This window comes from Aspergillus pseudonomiae, assembly GCF_009193645.1.
Source record: "Aspergillus pseudonomiae strain CBS 119388 unplaced genomic scaffold BDV37scaffold_105, whole genome shotgun sequence".
NCBI lineage: Eukaryota > Fungi > Ascomycota > Eurotiomycetes > Eurotiales > Aspergillaceae > Aspergillus > Aspergillus pseudonomiae.
The window spans coordinates 106,710-124,397 of NW_022476097.1; the positions used below are offsets into that span (position 1 = coordinate 106,710).

At 49.0% G+C, this 17,688-nt stretch overlaps 5 protein-coding genes across 5 annotated transcripts; 2 read left to right on the forward strand and 3 right to left on the reverse strand.

The window, feature by feature from the left end:
* Positions 1 to 8: 8 nt before the first annotated feature.
* BDV37DRAFT_261796 (putative ab-hydrolase associated lipase) lies at positions 9 to 2,404 on the forward strand. Its single transcript, XM_032083358.1, has one exon. The coding sequence runs from the start codon at positions 331 to 333 to the stop codon at positions 2,245 to 2,247; it is 1,917 nt and encodes a 638-aa protein (XP_031936384.1). The 5' UTR covers positions 9 to 330; the 3' UTR covers positions 2,248 to 2,404.
* A 1,491-nt stretch (positions 2,405 to 3,895) lies between these two features.
* BDV37DRAFT_275618 (putative oxalate decarboxylase) lies at positions 3,896 to 5,683 on the reverse strand (the record flags this gene model as incomplete). Its single annotated transcript, XM_032085424.1, has 7 exons — positions 3,896 to 4,044; positions 4,104 to 4,608; positions 4,664 to 4,784; positions 4,840 to 4,907; positions 4,958 to 5,145; positions 5,249 to 5,338; positions 5,389 to 5,683. 7 exons carry the CDS (start codon positions 5,681 to 5,683, stop codon positions 3,896 to 3,898), a joined length of 1,416 nt encoding a protein of 471 aa, XP_031936385.1.
* Positions 5,684 to 7,914: 2,231 nt separating this feature from the next.
* BDV37DRAFT_287977 (uncharacterized protein) lies at positions 7,915 to 11,435 on the reverse strand (the record flags this gene model as incomplete). The annotated part of the gene is made up of 15 exons (XM_032088197.1): positions 7,915 to 8,052; positions 8,107 to 8,181; positions 8,233 to 8,325; positions 8,378 to 8,430; positions 8,477 to 8,500; positions 8,556 to 8,650; positions 8,715 to 8,747; positions 8,794 to 8,972; positions 9,061 to 9,204; positions 9,257 to 9,306; positions 9,367 to 9,815; positions 9,864 to 10,074; positions 10,134 to 10,876; positions 10,931 to 11,022; positions 11,091 to 11,435. 15 exons carry the CDS (start codon positions 11,433 to 11,435, stop codon positions 7,915 to 7,917), a joined length of 2,724 nt encoding a protein of 907 aa, XP_031936386.1.
* Positions 11,436 to 12,136: 701 nt separating this feature from the next.
* Positions 12,137 to 13,172, reverse strand: BDV37DRAFT_261831 (uncharacterized protein). Its single transcript, XM_032083359.1, has 2 exons — positions 12,395 to 13,172; positions 12,137 to 12,327 (listed from the first exon to the last, which is right to left on the reverse strand). The coding sequence occupies exons 1-2, from the start codon at positions 13,043 to 13,045 to the stop codon at positions 12,202 to 12,204; spliced, it is 777 nt and encodes a 258-aa protein (XP_031936387.1). The 5' UTR covers positions 13,046 to 13,172; the 3' UTR covers positions 12,137 to 12,201.
* A 459-nt stretch (positions 13,173 to 13,631) lies between these two features.
* Positions 13,632 to 14,733, forward strand: BDV37DRAFT_261832 (uncharacterized protein). The gene has a single exon (XM_032083360.1). The coding sequence runs from the start codon at positions 13,636 to 13,638 to the stop codon at positions 13,990 to 13,992; it is 357 nt and encodes a 118-aa protein (XP_031936388.1). The 5' UTR covers positions 13,632 to 13,635; the 3' UTR covers positions 13,993 to 14,733.
* The last annotated feature ends 2,955 nt before the right edge of the window (positions 14,734 to 17,688 follow it).

Genomic DNA, 17,688 nt, shown 5'->3' on the forward strand with positions numbered 1-17,688 from the left:
GCGGATCCGGACTCTGTAGCTGAACTGTGGGAGTTGACCTTGACCGTGTCTCCCACCGGCTCTTCCCGTAACCCTAAAACTGGACCCTGGCTGTTGCCTGAGGCACCGCGGCTTACGTAGCGCTTCCCCACGTTCACGTGTCGATCCCTTTTTAGGCGCTTCCCAATGAGGAAGGGCAACATGGGACCGACTGGGGAATGATCAACTTCCTCCTGTCGCTCTCCTTATCCTCCTTTCCCCCCCTCTCCCCCCCCAGTTCATCGGTCACCAGGGAGATACGATGAAGTGGTCCTTCTCTTCCCCCGCTACTACCACTTCCTAACTACGATCATGCTGATCCGCTCGGCTGCAGAGCATGACCCCGACTCTGTATACAAAGTGCCGCTCCTATCCTGCGAACCGACGGACAGTCCGACACCTTTCGAAAGAATGTCTATGTCAGCTACTGTGACCAGGGTAATCCCCGATATCTCCCCGATAGAAGACAAGAATATCCAACCGGGACTAGAGCTACAAGAGCTGAACACGACATGCGACGGGAACGCAAAGAAGACCAGCGGCTCAACTGGGACCGATAGTCCTTCCGAGCAGAAGCAGAGTGTGTCGCAGAAACAGCCCAAGAACTACATCTTCCCGTCCCAGGATCACCCGCTATTTCCACCGATGCCTTCGTACGGGTCCCCTTCCTTCGTGTTTACCATAAAGTGTCTGGTGCTGCAATGCGTGTCGTTCCTGCTATCGCTGCTGTTTCTGGGCGCTGTGGTTGTCGGGGCACTTGTGCGCAGGACCCGACTCGCTGTTTCCCACGTCAAGACCCGCCTCCAAGGCCAAGATCCCAATAAGCAACGAGCGTTCTACGAGGAGGAGCGAGCACGGGCGTTGGAGAGGCAGAAAAACTTGCAGAAGTGGAAGCGTCGGCAGGAGAAGAAGGAAGTCGACGAAGAAGCTCCCGATGAGTGTCCGCCTCTGGAAGGTGGGAAAGATCCGGTCGTATGCGATGTGGCGTACTACGCCCGAAGGGTCGGCCTGGACGTGGAGACGTTCCGGGTACAGACGGAGGACGGATTTATAATCACTCTGTGGCATGTTTATAACCCACAGGAGTACATGCCCTTGCCTGCCGATGCGAGGGCTCCTCGTGGACCCGGAGTGTTTACGGGGAAGAAGGACCCCGGGCTCTTTTCGCGGCCGAACCGTAAATATCCCATTCTTCTCATGCACGGATTACTGCAGTGTGCCGGTGCGTACTGCACTAACGACGAGGACAGCCTTGCCTTTTTCCTTTGCAAGTCCGGGTACGATGTCTGGCTGGGTAATAACCGCTGCGGACTGGCCCCGGAGCACACGACATTGTCTCCGTCGGATCCACGGATGTGGACGTGGAATATCCGACATATGGGCGTACTGGATCTCTCGGCCCTTATATCGCGCGTCCTGTATGAGACCGGTTTCGAGAAACTGGGTCTTGTGTGTCATTCGCAAGGAACGACGCAAACGTTCGTCGCACTGGCGAAAGACCAACGTCCCGAGCTAGGGGAGCGTATATCAGTCTTTTGTGCTCTGGCTCCAGCTGCGTATGCTGGGCCATTGATCAAGAGAAGTTACTTCCGCTTCATGCGGATCATCTCCCCTAATGTCTTTCGCATCGTATTCGGTATCCACGCTTTTATTCCCTTCATGATGACGGTCCACCAGTATCTGCATCCGAAGATATACGGTACGTTGGGTTACTACGTATTCTCGTATCTCTTCGGCTGGAGTGACACCCGTTGGGATCGCGGCCTACGGGACCGTATGTTTCAGTTCGCTCCGGTATACGTCAGTGCCGAGACAATGCGATGGTGGTTGGGCCGTGAATGCTTCGCCACACAGAAGTGTATCCTGGCCACTCGTGAGGTCGACCTTCTTGAGACGGAAGAGGATCATCGCTTTGAAAAAGGTATCGATGATGGGACCTCGCGTAGTAATACCGCATGGTACGGACCCCAGGCTCCCCCCATGGCTCTATGGGTCGCGGGAGCCGACAACTTGGTTGATGGCAGAAAACTGCTTCGGCGATTCCGCAATGGACGTGAGCCCCATGTGCATGTTGTCCATGAAAAGGTTATCGAGGAGTACGAGCATCTCGATGTCCTATGGGCCATGGACGTCATTGAGCAAGTCGGAAAGGAGGTACGACAGGTCCTCTGGACGACGATGCCGGATGATGCCCGCGCCGTGTGCCGGGTGCCGAAGGGTGTGCAGTAACATCCTGTGGACATGAGATATGAGGTATGACTATCTATTAGATGTTTTTTCGGGGATTCGTTGGCTTGGAGTTTACTTTTACTGGTTGTATAGATACAGTGTACTTAACGATATACATAGTCACTTGTATAATAGTTGTATATATTGAAGATGCCACAAGTCATATAATATGCCCTCCGATACAGTCTTCCAATGTATACGCCATATGGCATGTTTCAATGGATGAATGTCACCTTCCCCGACGAGGCCAATTTTTTCCCAGCTGCGAAGTGTAGGGGATGTGCATCTACAGAGTACATGTACAGTATGAGCTGTGTCAATTGAATATTGTAGTATTTGAGATGAACCGACGAATTGGTTGACTAGTAGCAAAGAGAAATGATTGCCAGTGAATATAGGCCTATATCACTTATACTTCTTTATCTCTACTCTCCCTCTATAACTCCATCCCCCAACCATAGCACTCATCACTATCAAGCACACTTTCAAGAGAATATCATATCAGCCACCAAATCCGAAAGAAGGCCCAAGCACCCGGACTGGGATCCCTACCCCAAAATCCAGCAGTATGCCGGAAGACCGAGCCAAATGACCGACAGCAACCACATGCAGGGCTCTGAAGTCAAGCAAAGAACCAAGACTCTGCGTCTGAGTGTATCCAAAAGCGGCATCTCCTCTTCAGGACACTGAGTCCTAAGCCGTAAATTCACCACTTCCACGGTGCGACATACTGTTCCCAGTCTGGGGTAATTGCGCGCTATATCGCAACTTGAGATCCTATTCCGCAAGGGCACAGGATTATTCAAATTAATCATCTGCAGCTACTATGTATCAGCAAACATATTCTCAGGATCCCTAGCCCGTCATTGTGGAGCTCCGGAACCCCTTACAAGGATCCTGGATGGCCCGATAGAGATGTCAAGTTAACTAAGATATACTGGGGAATAGTAGCTTTGAGATCGGATGTGTTGCATACCCGGCTGACGTACTCGCTGATGGTCGACAGTTCGGCGAGCTGTCTGTAGGCTATCCTTGACTTTTTACGTGTTGGTCTGATAGTCTCAGTTTTGTGTCGCACTTTGCAAACTGTCAAGCATACCCCCGAAGTCTTGTCGCGTGTCCCTGGGTTAATATGCCGGGTTGCTCATGTGGTAGGTAGGTAGCTTGGATCAAAGAATATCCTGGTTAGAATGTATCCCGGGTCCCAAACACCTGGTATGGTAGGATGGGCGCGAGTTGTATACTTGGGTGTTGCAATACAACTAAAATTGAGTAACATCTTGACCGGGGTAACATGTCTGAGGGTTTATCTACAATAATGTAGAAATATGGCTCTTCAATGGCCAAGCCCGAAGCGATGATGGATGTTCGGAAAGTTATCCTTGGGATCCTGCCTCATATGGTTCCCAGTGTTCCAGAAAGCCTAGGTTAGAGGGTTAGATCAGAGAAGAATGTAGGACAGTATGACAATAAGCATAACCCGATATCTAGTTGCAGTAGTTGTGGTAGATGCTTAATGATATTATGTACATGCGTTATATGTATGAACAGCTTGTGACACGCACGGTATCGCAGTCAGTCCTCACTCGATGTGATCATGTCTGAAAGCAAATGAAACGACACTGGAAGGATACTGTCCCCGGAGAGATCATCTCTTTGCAACATCCGTCACATTCGACCCAGCAACCACGTACTGTTTCTCTGTCTTCAGTTTACTTAGAGCACTCTCAGGCAGCTTCAATGTATCGGCCACGATCTGCTTCGGAGTGGACCCGATCCATTGGCCGAGGGCAATATCTGCACTAACGTTAGTGTCGTCGTATAAATCCGTGTAAGCCAAGAAAAGGTAGTATTACCGGTGAACTTGTCAGTCTGCAAAACCTCCAAAAACATCAAATCCTCATCCCCCGTATTCTCAATATAATGGCTATTCGACTGCGGGAAATAGCCCACATCGCCAGCGCGGTAATCGAACGTGGTCGCCGTTGTAGGCGCCGTGAACAACGTCGCGCGGGCCTTGCCCTTGATGAAAAACGTCCACTCGTCGCTGGTGGGGTGCCAGTGGATCTCGCGCATGCCGCCGGGTTTCACAGTCACAATGGCGGCGGCGAAGTTAGTGGCGATTGGGAAGGTGACAGGGTCGACGATCTTCACGGAACCGCCGGCGACTTCATGAGCTGGTTGCTCAGAGAAATGGTATGAGTAGCTTTGGCTTAGAGGCACGATGCCAGCGGCTGTTGTTACGTTTTGCTCCTCGATATCTTTGGGGGCTTTAGTACCGGGGAAAATGTAGAGTTCGTCCTCTGGGATGTCGTTGAAGGCGGAGATGGGGAGGTCGAAGTTTTTGGCTAGCACAGATCTCTGGGTGTTCTTGATTAGCGTTGACATTGTCTTATTGGGGATTGGGTAGCTGTACGGGGTTGTGGCTGAAGACTTGGGATGCGAGGAAGGTGTTGTCTTCAGAGAAATCCCCGTCGTCGAAGACGAGGAGGAACTCAACCCCTGCGTCTAGGGCTTGGATGGAATGGGGAACACCACTGGTATGATTAGTAGTCGCCATGTGGAAGGCCTGCAAAGAGTGATTGGACATACGGAGGGAAAAACCACACATCACCTTCTGTCACGTCGTCGACAAAGGTTTCGCCGTTCTCGTTAACCGCCTAGTACACGTTAGCAGGCTACCATAGTCTACCTGTATCGGAGCGAATACCTGAATGCGACACGATCCGTTAAGCACCAAAGACCACTCACTTGCCACGTGCCAGTGCAATTCACGATACGCCCCGGCTTCCAGGCGCATATCGACACCGGCCATCTTAGTCGCGTCAGGCATGACGACGGTGTTCTCTTGACGAGCCCATCCCGAGTTCTCAGAGCCGTATCTGTCCCTGAGTGAGCCTTATTACGTTGCATGTTATGGCAAGTTCTCATGAATACCTGTTCCGACTGAGGCCTATTCACTATTAGCAGTGGTAGCAAACGAGAATGGTACTCGACTTACCCATCGGCCATTGCGCATTGATTGTCTGTCCATTGTCTGTCCCCGGGGGAGCTAGCTTATCGCTGTTAATCCGGTCATAGTTGTAGTTGCCTGACCGGTTAGTGTAAGTGACATTCAGACATCGAAGTTACTTGACTCACGAGGACCAGGGTCGGACGCTCCCAGGTCGCCGCGAATGGGCTGCGGGTTATCGGCCTTCTCAAAGTCCAGATATGATCCTATCTTCGGATCCTCCTTCTGCGCCGGAAGAAGGGTATACTTGACTTCTTCGGTGGAATGGTCGGATAATTTATTGTCAGAAGAGTACCCCAGAAGGTCCTCGGATCCTCTCAATGGAGGATTCCCGGAGTTCCGGATGGCGTTCCTAGCGGGGGCACCATGAACAGTACCAAGGACAGCAATGAAGCAGCCGGTATAATAGAGGAGGGATCTCATCTTGAAAAGCGAAATTATTGTCGGTCGTGAGTTGGGAGGCGCTGCTGATGGAAAGAGCAGGACGGATCCTATGACTGGCTTTATATAACCGGAACCTGCAGGCTGTTAGATGAGGATCCCCTCATTCTGAGACGTCATGGCTACTACAGCCAGAAAAACCCCTCATGAGGGGATGCTGGGGTCGGACGAGTGAGATCTATCAGATTATAGACCCTCCTCATGCTCGGTACTCCTTGATCGAGTTGGAGGGTGAGCCGGGGGGCTAGGGGGTTGCTGTAGGCATTCATCTGATACAACTATTTCCTATAGGGGGTCACATATTGGCTACTTCATGAGGGGTATGCCTTGATTGAGGTAAGTCTGAGTGGCTTGCCAGGAGGCCAGTCCCTAAGGCGTCCAATAGGGCTTGTACGATTTGGTTCGGTCCAGAATGCAATCCATCTGCATAATGGGTTGCCTGGTAGATTGAGGAAGCGTTCCCCACCAGTGCATTAGGCAAAAGTCGAGCTAATTCCTCGCCAGAGACAAATATGTGGCCAGTTATGCCCCAAAGGTAACGATTGTGAAGACATAAAGCTCCAGAACCAAGCTTCGGCTAAGGTTTGGACAAGACTTTAGTAGGGCTGTAGGTGAGTTTGATATTAATTAGCGGAACCCCACTCGACCGATTAGTGGCGGAATTGCTTCCTCTTGAGTCTTACCACTTGTAATAATTCTCCCTCGTGCATTAGTGTCATTGCGGCCTGTTCGCTTACCTGTTCGACTGCTCCAGCCGCATTCTCAATGCAGCATCTGCAGCCATGTAGTCAACACCATGCATACTGGAAGGGGGCATCAAGAAACATGCGATGCCACGTCACATTGGCCGTAGTTTTCATTACGTCCTGACTAGATAGGTCTCTTGTTTGGGGTGTATGGCCCACATTCATAAGGCTAGCGACTCCGCACTCACTGCTGGGGGGAAGATCCACTTGGGGCAAACCTTCATGGAATAAATCAGGTTTCGTGATTTGCCACGGGATAACTTGACTGCCTTGTCCGCAGTATACGTTGTTATCTCCGGGGCCGAACGTCCAGCAGCGAGCACTGACCTCTGGTTGGGGACCGTTGTATCCGGAGGGGATTCATGGCGACGTTCTGCTGGGAGCATGTGACTTACCCTAAAATTAAAGCAATGCCACCCTTGCCTTTGCAGGTTAATCCCAACTAATAGATGAGGACCTTGTCAATACCGGAAATTTATGGCCGAGCCTCTCTCGCCATGAACCCGGCTAACCCGGCACCGGGTTTTCCAGCCCGAGACTATTATGGTCGTGAAGCATGGAATGCCATGGCTCCGGTACCACGACGAGAATGAAAGACATTGTGTTCACTTCATGGTTACTGAACCATACATTCATTTCCGTCGGAGAAGATTCCTTTCCTGCCTGACCCAGGGGGCATTCCTATATCTCTCGCATTTGAAGCCGAAGGCCGAGGCAGCAGCATGGCCTGTTTATCGGCCTTACCCATTGAGGTTAATACATGGGAGGACTGGAGCTGACAGAAGTTCTCCACCGTCAAGGCGATCCACTCCGGAGGAATATTGTGACATTCTCAATTGAGGAGATCGAAAACTTCAATCACGAGCCAATCGGAAATGCCAATCCTTGACAGAGATGCATACCTGCCTGGACCATTCACCGAGATATGCGGTGTTATGTTCGGAATGTTATGGACATACCCGGCGTTGACTCGGGGGACTTCCGCAAGGGCAGCATTCAGAGAGAGACACTGCCTGCCAAGCGTTCTGACAGAGACGGAGAGATCAATACCGCAGGCGTATTCGCATTGCTTATTTACTTCTGCTATGATTCGCTGGTCGAGGTATACCGCGCACACCCGCCCTTCTGAATGGTATTTTTGTTACTCTGTCCGATGGAGAGCAATCATGAATTGCTGCATCGTACTTTAGGCCCTTGGACGGGTGTCTCATTCAGGAAATATATTTGGAAACACAGCCTGCAGCCTTTGGTCCAAGTGGTTCCGTTCTGCGGGAAATGCTTTTCCCAATTTGCTAAGAGGTCGTATGTACTTTTGACAACTACAAAGAAATAGCGATAACACAGTATGCATGGCCAGTGGACATTCCCCACTAAGCAAGATCAATTCTGTAATCAAACTAGAGGGATTAATAAACATACACATGGATATCATTCTGCTGTCCGTCTGCCCAGATAGGCGTGGCGATGTTACATGGCGTCATTAGCTCCGATATTATTTATAGAAGCGGGCTGAGGTGGTGCAGGGTACTGAGGCAATCCAGGATCTTCGGTGCTATCAGCATCATCCAAAGCCTCGTTGGGACATTCGTTGAACCAGGTATAAGCCTAAAAACCGTCAGTATGCATATGCACCTTTCTTATAATGGGGTCGAAACGTACAACGTTGGTCCGGGGAATAACTTGGTGATAATCCGCTCGCCCAAGCCCACCAAGATTAGGGAAATGCATGTTAGCCTTCTAAGATTAGCGCTTGATAGATGATCATATGTTGATTACATTACTCACTCCTCGGTCGGCTCCCATATACTGCGGACCATCTGGGGGCTCCCATCTCCACTTCGAGTCCAAGGTAGGAACAGGGCCTTGGTTGATCCACACCTACGAGTAAATCAGCTATGGTATATTCAATATGCCAATCTGTACTGGTTACCTTGGTATCACCGTTGAATTTGTCGATCCAGAGGAAATCAGCCATCCGATCCCCTATTGCAAATGAGTCCTATCTTGTCACTTGATGAGGACCACTTACCGTTCACGTCCGCCCAACGATGATCTGTATCAGGTCAGAACTGTTGGAATCATGATTATATGCGCTGAAGAAGACTCACTTGCACGGTCATAGCCTTCACTTCGCTTGACTTGACCGATTGATTCGAAACTATTCTCTCCCTTGTTCAACCAGCCATCCGTACGGCCATCCGGACTATAGACAAGGCCCTTAGCGTACCGGCGTCACGTATGAGGCTTGATAATGGAAGAGTACTCACTCCATACAGAGGTAGTCTGCCCGACCGTCTCCACTACTATTGTTAGCATCCTACTCAAATCCCTTAGTACTGAACTTACTTTAGATCTGCAAATCGAAGACCCAAGTCATCGAGGCCTACACCCCATCCCTGAGTGCACCTCGCATTACCAGTAAGGACTCCCTTGTACTGGAAATAGTCACCCTGAGCATTGTCGCTCCACTTATTTAACCAAATCTCAGCTTCTCCTGTATCTCGATTCACAGCCCACAGATCGCACTGCGTAAGAATCTGGGTCAGACGGGCTCGTCGTAATGTGTTGAACAAATATCACCACTGGATATACCAGGTAAAGAAAACCACTTACTTTTCCGTCGCCATCGAAGTCAGCCAAGTGGAGACTTTTCCGGTCTTTTTTGACGTTGAATATCTCAGTTCCTTCTGGCTTCCAAACAGGTGGATCGTGAACGTTTCCGTAAAGATAGCCTCGTCCTTCAGATGATATCCAAACCTATACAAAGCTGATGAGCACACGAAGGATACTTTCACCGAGATTTACCCACATAGTCGTCAGCACCGGTGCCACGCATATCACAGTAATAGACACCATCACCTGCCACAGAACTTGATTAGCCAGTGCAATCGCGAAAGGCCAACTTTCTCACTCCTATACCCTTCAGCTTGGTACCGCCGTGTCCAGTGTTCTTATAGACATGGGCGTAATGCTTCCAGTCGCCATTCGTTTGTTTCACAGACTCGATCCAGGTGTAGTCAGCTCCACCTCCAGCATACACTCTTCCAAACTTGATTCGATTTTTGGCGCCATTGACGCCCATCCCAGCGTGAGTGACCCCGGCCTCGCGCCAGTCCGGAATGAGATTCTTTCCAGTGCCCCGATTGTTGATATAGGTTGTTACTTTACCCTTGTCGTCCAGCCATAGCCAATCACTGCGGAAGTCTCCGTTGATATCAACGAGGCGCACGCCGGTGATATCTCCCATTCCTTTACCTTTGAACACGATACCGAGATCTTGCCAATATCCACCGTACTCTTTGGTGGGTGCATCCTTCTGGCCACCATTGCGCCAGCACCGAATATCACCGTTGTTATGAATCAGGCAGCTGCATGCAAGTTAGCCTGACTGAATAATAAGCAACGTGAGAGCTTACTAGTCTATCCTTCCGTCCCCGTCGATGTCGCCGAGCCGAACGTTGATCTGACCCAGGCCATTACCAGGTTTGTCCTTGACCAGTCCAATGCTTCGGAAAGTGGGAATGTCGTTGTTTTGATTTTCATTAATTGAGACATACATGTGTCCCTCCCTGCTGATGCAGATGAAATCGTCCAGGCCATCCCCATTCACATCGCCCCATCGGGCGCCTGCAAACGATATAAGCACACAGGCCAGAATATCAATAAGTAGTCATAGATATGCATACCTCTAGCGAGACATCCATCCTTGACGTCAATCTTGACAGCACTTCCAAACTTCCCATCATTGTTATTAATGAACATATACGTACCATCCCCATCCTTTGTCCAAACCAACTCATCCAAGGCACCTTCTCGGTGGGCACCAAACTTATTCACCAATTGAGCGTAGTTGATACCAGGATCGAAGTCCTTCTCTTCCTTCGTAGTAGCCGGACTGAAGATGCGCCCCATATCCTTGGAGCTATGGACATAATTTCCGTCATCGGCCCCACTCCCACGCTGGGTTTGAACCCGACCTCTCTTATTACCACTTCCGTATTCCTTTTTGCAGGTCGTTCTCTTAGTGTCACTTACACCTGTGTGGTTTGGTGGCTGGAGCAGCCCTTCCCGCTCGGCTTCTTGAATAGCTTCCCACCACACCGAGGCCATTTTCTTATAACCAAAGTCCGTTGGGTGTGTCCCATCGATCAAGTCCTCAGGTTTGATGAAGTCACTCATCTCAGCGAGGACAATGCGTTGGCCTTGTTGACGGCGCGCGGCAACAATCTGTCGATACTGATCACTAATGTATCTGGAAAATTTCACGATCTCATTATCCGTGGTAACCCTGGGGAGCAGAGTAGATAGTATGATGGTAGTGCCTGGAATTGCGTCGTACAGACGTGTCAGAAGAGCATCCATCCGTTCGCCTGTCTTGTAGACATCGACTGCTGGGTCTTTGTACTGATTTGCGTCATTCGTGCCAGCACTGTGCATGTAATGTCAGTCGACATCACAATACCCTCAACAGAGATATCCATACTTTATCAGAATGAGGTTTGGCTGTTGCGGGATGGTTTTCTCGGCCGCTTCGGTGACCTGGTCGACTCTAAAGCCTGACGTGGCCTCCACCTCCTGTCAAATAATAAGTATTAATATCCTTGATCGACTAGCTGGGTCCCAAACTACCAGTCATGTCTTACATTGTCATTCATCGTGCTGGTGTCATTGGGGTGACTGCCGATCATATTCACCCACCATCCAGAGTGACGAAGTTGCTGACGAAGCCACCGTCGATAGCCATTGCCATCGGTTGACTGGTATCCGTAGGTAATGGACGCACCCAGGGGCATAATGCGGAGTGTAAACGGCTTTCCATCGCGAGGAGTCAGCCGCGGTGTCTCATCAAGGAAACTGTATCCATCGTTTGAAGTGATCTCCGTGGGAGATTCTTCTGGGAGGAATAGAGATGCAGAGGCAAGCGACAGTAGAGTTACACCTAGAATGCAGATCTGGACTGCCCAGTGAACAGGTGTTCGCCGCCCCATACTTGTTGTATCGGATAGCCGTGATTCAGTATGGACCATAAGGGCAGCGCTGGCGGTGTGGGATTGTTATAAGAAACCACGACGATCATAATTCCAGCATAGTTGATGATGACAAGCTACATATTCTAGTTCAGGGCTGAGATGATGTGCGGGATACAACCCCGATGTTGATCATCTGTCAGCGGTGTTGGTTTTCTCACATATCTTATTGGCTTGCGCGAGGAAGCAGAGGAAGGCCGATCTCCATCTCACTCAGCATTAAGGCCTCCTATCTCTATAACTACCAGTTAGAATACTTCCAGAAAGAAGGCCAGGGAGTGATAAATATCCAGGTCCACGGGCTTTACCGGTATGACCTAGCTTATTACCCTATACCATATCCTTTAGAACTGTCACAACTGCGCTGCCAAATGATGCAATTTCCTGTCCAGTCAATCCTCTAGATTAACAACAGCAGCTCATGTGAATATGAGAGCAGCTAGCTTAATAAAATCGGGCCCTAGCGCCCTAGTCTCGGAAACTCTGAGAAACGCCTGCGACTAGTGACGGTAAGATCGGCCTATACGTAAGTGCACTTAAGTGGTGCCTGTAACAGTCGACCGCTCGTATCATGATTAGAGCCCCACTATGAATCTGGTGCAGTTATAACCAGGCTAGATATCAAAAAAAAAAAAAAAAAAAAAAAAAAAAAAAAAGAAGAAGAAGAAGAAGAAGAAGACAAAGACACTTCGTTAGACATAAAACATCGCTGAAATACTGACAACCATCAAGGCTGATAAGGCGGCGGAAGATCATCCGAATTCAGGCTTTCCTTGTCCGAACCATCCGAGTCGGGGTCCCATGCCTTGGCATCTTGGGTGACAAGCTTCTCCGAAGAAACATGGCCGATGTTCTATCTCGGGTTAGTATACGTCTCCGAGAAGACCAACGATTCTCTACATAGTAATAGCGCAACTCACCCGGCCGTCCTGGGTCACCATGACGACCTCATTATCTCCAACTCTGCCAACTAATTTTCCATTCTTCCAGACCCCGTGGCGTAGGGTCATGCCAGTGAAATCGGTCCGGATAATCACGCAATCGCTCACATCGCAGTTTTGGAGCTTGGATCTCTTCACGCGACTTCGAGCAACCCGAACATCCTCAAGATGACTGCGGCGTATACAGCTCTCGTCCATGACGGATGACCCGTGGACTTTGCTCCGGTTCAGGGTACTCTGGCCCGTAACGGTACTATTTTGCACCGAGGTGTGACCGCGGATCGAGCGCACAGTGTCGAACCTGGAGCCATTGGCATCCAGGGACTTAGCGGAGCACACATTGACAAGCTCGCAGTTAGTGAGCTTGCAGCGGCGGACATACGAGTTCGCGATCACCGTATGACTGATCTTACTACGCCGAATGGTGGTGTTGGCGGGCGATAAAGGTGTTACCCCGCTGCTTCCTGGGAGAGTTTTGCGAAACACATTGACTGTGTCGAGCTCACTTCGATGGATAGTGTCAGCGGGGGTGAGGTCGTTAAAGCAGCAGCGGTTGATAGTCGAACGGGAAATCGAGGGAGTGGAAGCGCTAGTAAGATTGCTGTTACTGACGGCGCTCTTTTTGGTCATTTTGCCACAGCGGTATTTGATATCGACAATCCGTGTTGCGTATACAGCTGTGTAATGTGTTTGAAGTTGATCATCAGTGATAGATACGGGGGTATATGATCAACTATGGGAATTCTGTTGCCTACTGCGTATACGAGAGTGTCTTTCAGCTCGGTGTTGATCGTAACCTATAGAAAGTCTAACGAATGGATCAAACGGGTTAGCCTGTCGACGCCTGATTTGGCTGAGCGGTAGGCCAATCATACTGCAATAGAAAAATTAGAGCCGCAGATTGCAGAATGATTGGTGCTTCTTTTCTCGGTATCTTGATTAATTGCCCACTAGAAATCAAGCACTTATACATACGAAGCATTGTACAACTCCAAGCAAAGCAGTTAAAAGTGGAAATGATTATCTATATCCATGATATATTGAACCCGTCCTTCTCTACCTTTTTTATATGTAATTTCCCCGCAGAATGAGATGGATATATTTTCCATTACATAGCAGTAGTCTACTGGTCAATAAATTGAAGAAACTTAGTTGTGTTTGACATGATGCTAATGGATCCAGCTGACATCCAACGATCCGCGCTCAGCCTACGAACAAACATGTCGCTGCTCAAATCAAGACTCTTCCGAGTATCTACACAAACAACCAACACCGACAGCCATGTCAATAGACATACAACTCTCTACCCATCTTCACCATCTACAACGACCATACCATTTCATTTCATAGTCCTAAACGTAACCTCAATCACGATGCCGGCGCTCCCAAGACCCGAAACCGATTACGAGCGCTGGATACGCGACCGCAATCCCAGTTTCCAGCTCACCGAACCACCGCAGTACGGTCCAGACCCTGATTCGAGTCATGAACATGTTATCGGATCTCCTTCCTCCATGAAGCATGTCTCAGAGCCACAGCTCATGCTGTATGTCAACTCATCCAGTATTCTGCTTTAAATTGCACGGTATCAATGACCCACAGGAAAGATCAGCATAGTCCTTCTTCTACCGGGAAAACAAGGTTGTTGGCTGAGTATTCCCGAGCTTGGGAGGTGATAGTCGATCTTGTCACAGCCTTAGTGATCTTGGGGATTCTTCTCTTTGCAATCTGGGTTGTGAAAGCGAGGAGAAGATCTGTTCCGAGAATACTGGGGAGGGTGTCGATTCGGGAGAAGAGGAATGTTTAGTGTGGGTGGTCTTGTCTGGGATGGGTGACGATTGGTATGACTTTTTATGATGCGCGGAAAGTCTTGTATTCTATTCTTCAGCTTTACTGATCTGGGGCATCCGATGGTGTTGAGATGTTGTGTTATGAGATAAGGCTGAGGGATCCATATTGACTACAGCTCATTTTCGGATGTTCGGCCCTCAGGTTGAATAGGTTTCGTTTATATGTCTATCACTGTTGATAGAGCTGATAGGTCACTTTCAAAGATTGCCACCATATGAACGCTATTGCTGATGTAACTGCAGGTTCCATGATCGCTATGATTTATCGAGTGAGCATATTAAAGTCAAGTCAGTGAGCGAGTCCCTCTAAGGGGTCAGAACAGGTATGAATAGAAAAGACACAGAAGACAGGGTTGGGTGGGTCAGAAGCAGAAAGAAGATGGATAGAAAACCATAGCAAATGTTGAGAAGAAACAATGGAGTGGTTTGTGATTTGCAGAAGTGGCGGGTAAATATATTTTATTTAGTTTCCTGCTCGAATCCAGTTTATATACTATAGATCAATCCAAGTATACGCTTACTGAGCAAACTATCTCTATTGGTAAACTAATTAGTTCATCCTCTCTTCCTTGTGTTTCTCTATCCAAGCCACTTTCATTGGATCACTACCGATGTTGTTCTATCTTGCTAGAATTTCTCAATCTCAACGGAGTCATATGAATCTCCATAAAAGTCACATATATGTAACTCCAATGTGGCGATCTCAGGCTAATAGTCCTCTTTCCAGTGAGTCTTCACAGTAGATAGACACGTTGGTAATCGACGAAATCGAGATCAGAGTCATCATGATAACTGATAAAAAACCACATCACTTATATCAAATGCCTGACAGTCTCTATGTGGTACGGCGTCACTCGATCTTCTCCAGCTCGGGCAATGTGCTACGCGATGGCCATAGTCATCGTTGAGGATAACCTGCAATGACGGGGGTTTACGATGGTTTTTGATTAGCTGCATTATGCACTCGCCTTTGGAGGAGATTGTCAACTTCGTGGACGTCGCTTTTGTCCGTTACGATTCTTCGGGCCTACAAGGCACACAGGGGGTAGTATAGACAAGGAATCAAGTGTAGGAACCGGGGTGAGATGCCTCTCCTTGATGGGAACCGCCATGGTCTTGGGTGTAGACGATTAGCCTTCGTTAAGGGACTCACTTATCTCGTCTCACACTCCTTCAACGGATATAGTGAGCGCTTCAGAGGTTATTCGGTATTATCCCGACTCGGAAAGAAAGTTTGGATTTAATGGAAAGTCTCTACGGTCGAATCATAATATGACATTCGCAGGGCAGATTATGTCATAATGAGAAGGACACCCATACATTCTGTGTTAACAGTACAAAGGGCGAAAGGCGGGTGCCTGGGGAATGGCCAAGTCGACTGTGCAGAAGCACATAAGAATCAACGCAAGCAGGTCTCCAGGTCCATCCGGTTAGTTTGACGCAGAAATCCCATCGTCAGGAGCGATACCACGGTCTCAGACCGTGGTATTGAGCCATGCCATGGCATCCATGATGTCGTGGCATTGCAGGTTGACCTGACACCGTGTCAGAGCAACTGCATGGGAATCATGCAATCCCTTCGGCAAATGGAACAGACAAACGGAATGTTCGTCCGCCTGGCAACATTTGATCAATGATCTACAGTATAATCGGCGGGTGAACGACGAACCAGGCACTTATAGGGGGTAGATATACTGTTGTGTCTGACAATGTTGCAACATCAGTAGAGCGTCGATCAGTGGTTCTCAGGAACCGACGGACAGTTGCACTGAAGGCAGAGTGGCGCCAGCCCAGACCGCCAATCCCCACTCCATCGATGACATGTCGATAAGGCAGCTTTAGTCTGAAGCACAATCATCATCCACGACGAGATGACGCGATTGGCCTGGAGAATCTGTAGCCGATGCATAGAGTTAGTTTAAATTCTCCGATGGGGTCACCTCGGCGTCATGCATCCATTGGATGTGTGTGACTTACTCAGCCCCATTTCTTGGGTGTTCATGTTACAGTTGAACAGCACAAGGTCGGTAGGGGCATGGCCACCATGTGCGACATGGCTGTTGTGTCGTGTCTAATTTGATGCCTGGACCTCCGAGCGAACAAAGAACAGTGTCACCTTGGAAACTTTTTGAAACACGTGGGGGTGTCCTGTCAACCATTACAATAATGAAGAAAGAGAATGAAACCTTTGGGACATTGTATATCATCAATGTCGTTGACTTCGGGACACCGACTGCTCGTACAGTCCCTCCCTACTTAGTTCCCTGAGCTCACATAACCAATGGCTGGGTGGTATGCGAGCCAACCGGACAATGAGCATTGTTGTGACAATGATTGACAGCTGTGGGAACCAAACATTGTTTTGCCGCATTCAACCGAAGTTTTGCCTGGACTGGGTCTGAGATCTCACATTGAACGATCCGGGAACGGAAAGACAGGTGCTAGAGGTTGGTTCCAATTTACCTAATAGGACGCAGAGCACCGCCATTCTCCCAGTTTAAATTTTGAAACATCTATCCATGACTTGTTGGTTAACCCCTTGCTGACCGGTGTAATATCCCACGGAGGGGGGGGGGATATAATTCTTCCCCTATATAGATTAGGATCGCTGGGCGAGGTACTGAGCGACTAGTATTGGGCGACGACGAGGCGTACGCGGGAGGACCGAACTGACCGTAGCATTGATACTAGTGTCTCGTGCCGGCTAACGGCATTCGGACTAGGGGGGATCCAAAGGTGTACGCGTGTTGCAGCCTCCAGCTTCTTGGCAGGGCTTCTGGAATGCAGGCGATGAACAAACTTAGGTATCGATGATATTTATGCCTCATGACTGACTTGTTCGGCCTGGAGGTATGTCCAGAGGGTACCTCGTCCAGGGTGTGCATACATAGTACTATGTAGGAGATACTACTACGATCTATTGCCAGACCGATGGAGAACACACAGACATCCTCGTACCTAAACCAGCGTAACTTTATACACAGGCAGTATCAGGGTGGAACCAACAAACTCTCGCCAAAGTCGACGATCCCAGCGAGCGGTGATCACGTCACTCATAGATTGATATAACTAGTCATGATTGAATCAGTCTACCTCGACTAGCACCGAGTATATATATAGATATATATATTACATTTATACGAATCTGGACTAACCATGAGAATACACTGGCTGCAGAAGATATGCGAAGGTGTTTGGGGAGTTTCCGTTCCGTCTCCAGTTCAGTGTAACAGTCTCGGCCACTCTCATTAGACCGACTACCACCGTTGCACTCAAAATGGGTGTCACATACCACACCAACCCTACTGGCAATGGACCGATTTGATTTGATTTGATTTTTTTTTTCTTGTTATTTATTTTGTTCACTACTAATCCTGACTTATTCCATGTTGACCCCCTTTTTGATCCTGGAGATTTTTTTTT

What these genes read in the sequence shown, in the direction of transcription:
- BDV37DRAFT_261796 (XM_032083358.1), top strand. Translation starts at nt 331, where the DNA reads ATGCTGATCCGCTCGGCTGCAGAGCATGACCCCGACTCTGTATACAAA.
- BDV37DRAFT_261831 (XM_032083359.1), bottom strand. Translation starts at nt 13,045, where the DNA reads ATGACCAAAAAGAGCGCCGTCAGTAACAGCAATCTTACTAGCGCTTCC. An exon ending in TGGTGACCCAGGACGGCCGG is followed by an intron (nt 12,328 to 12,394) that starts GTGAGTTGCGCT and finishes AACCCGAGATAG; the next exon opens with AACATCGGCCATGTTTCTTC.
- BDV37DRAFT_261832 (XM_032083360.1), top strand. Translation starts at nt 13,636, where the DNA reads ATGTCGCTGCTCAAATCAAGACTCTTCCGAGTATCTACACAAACAACC.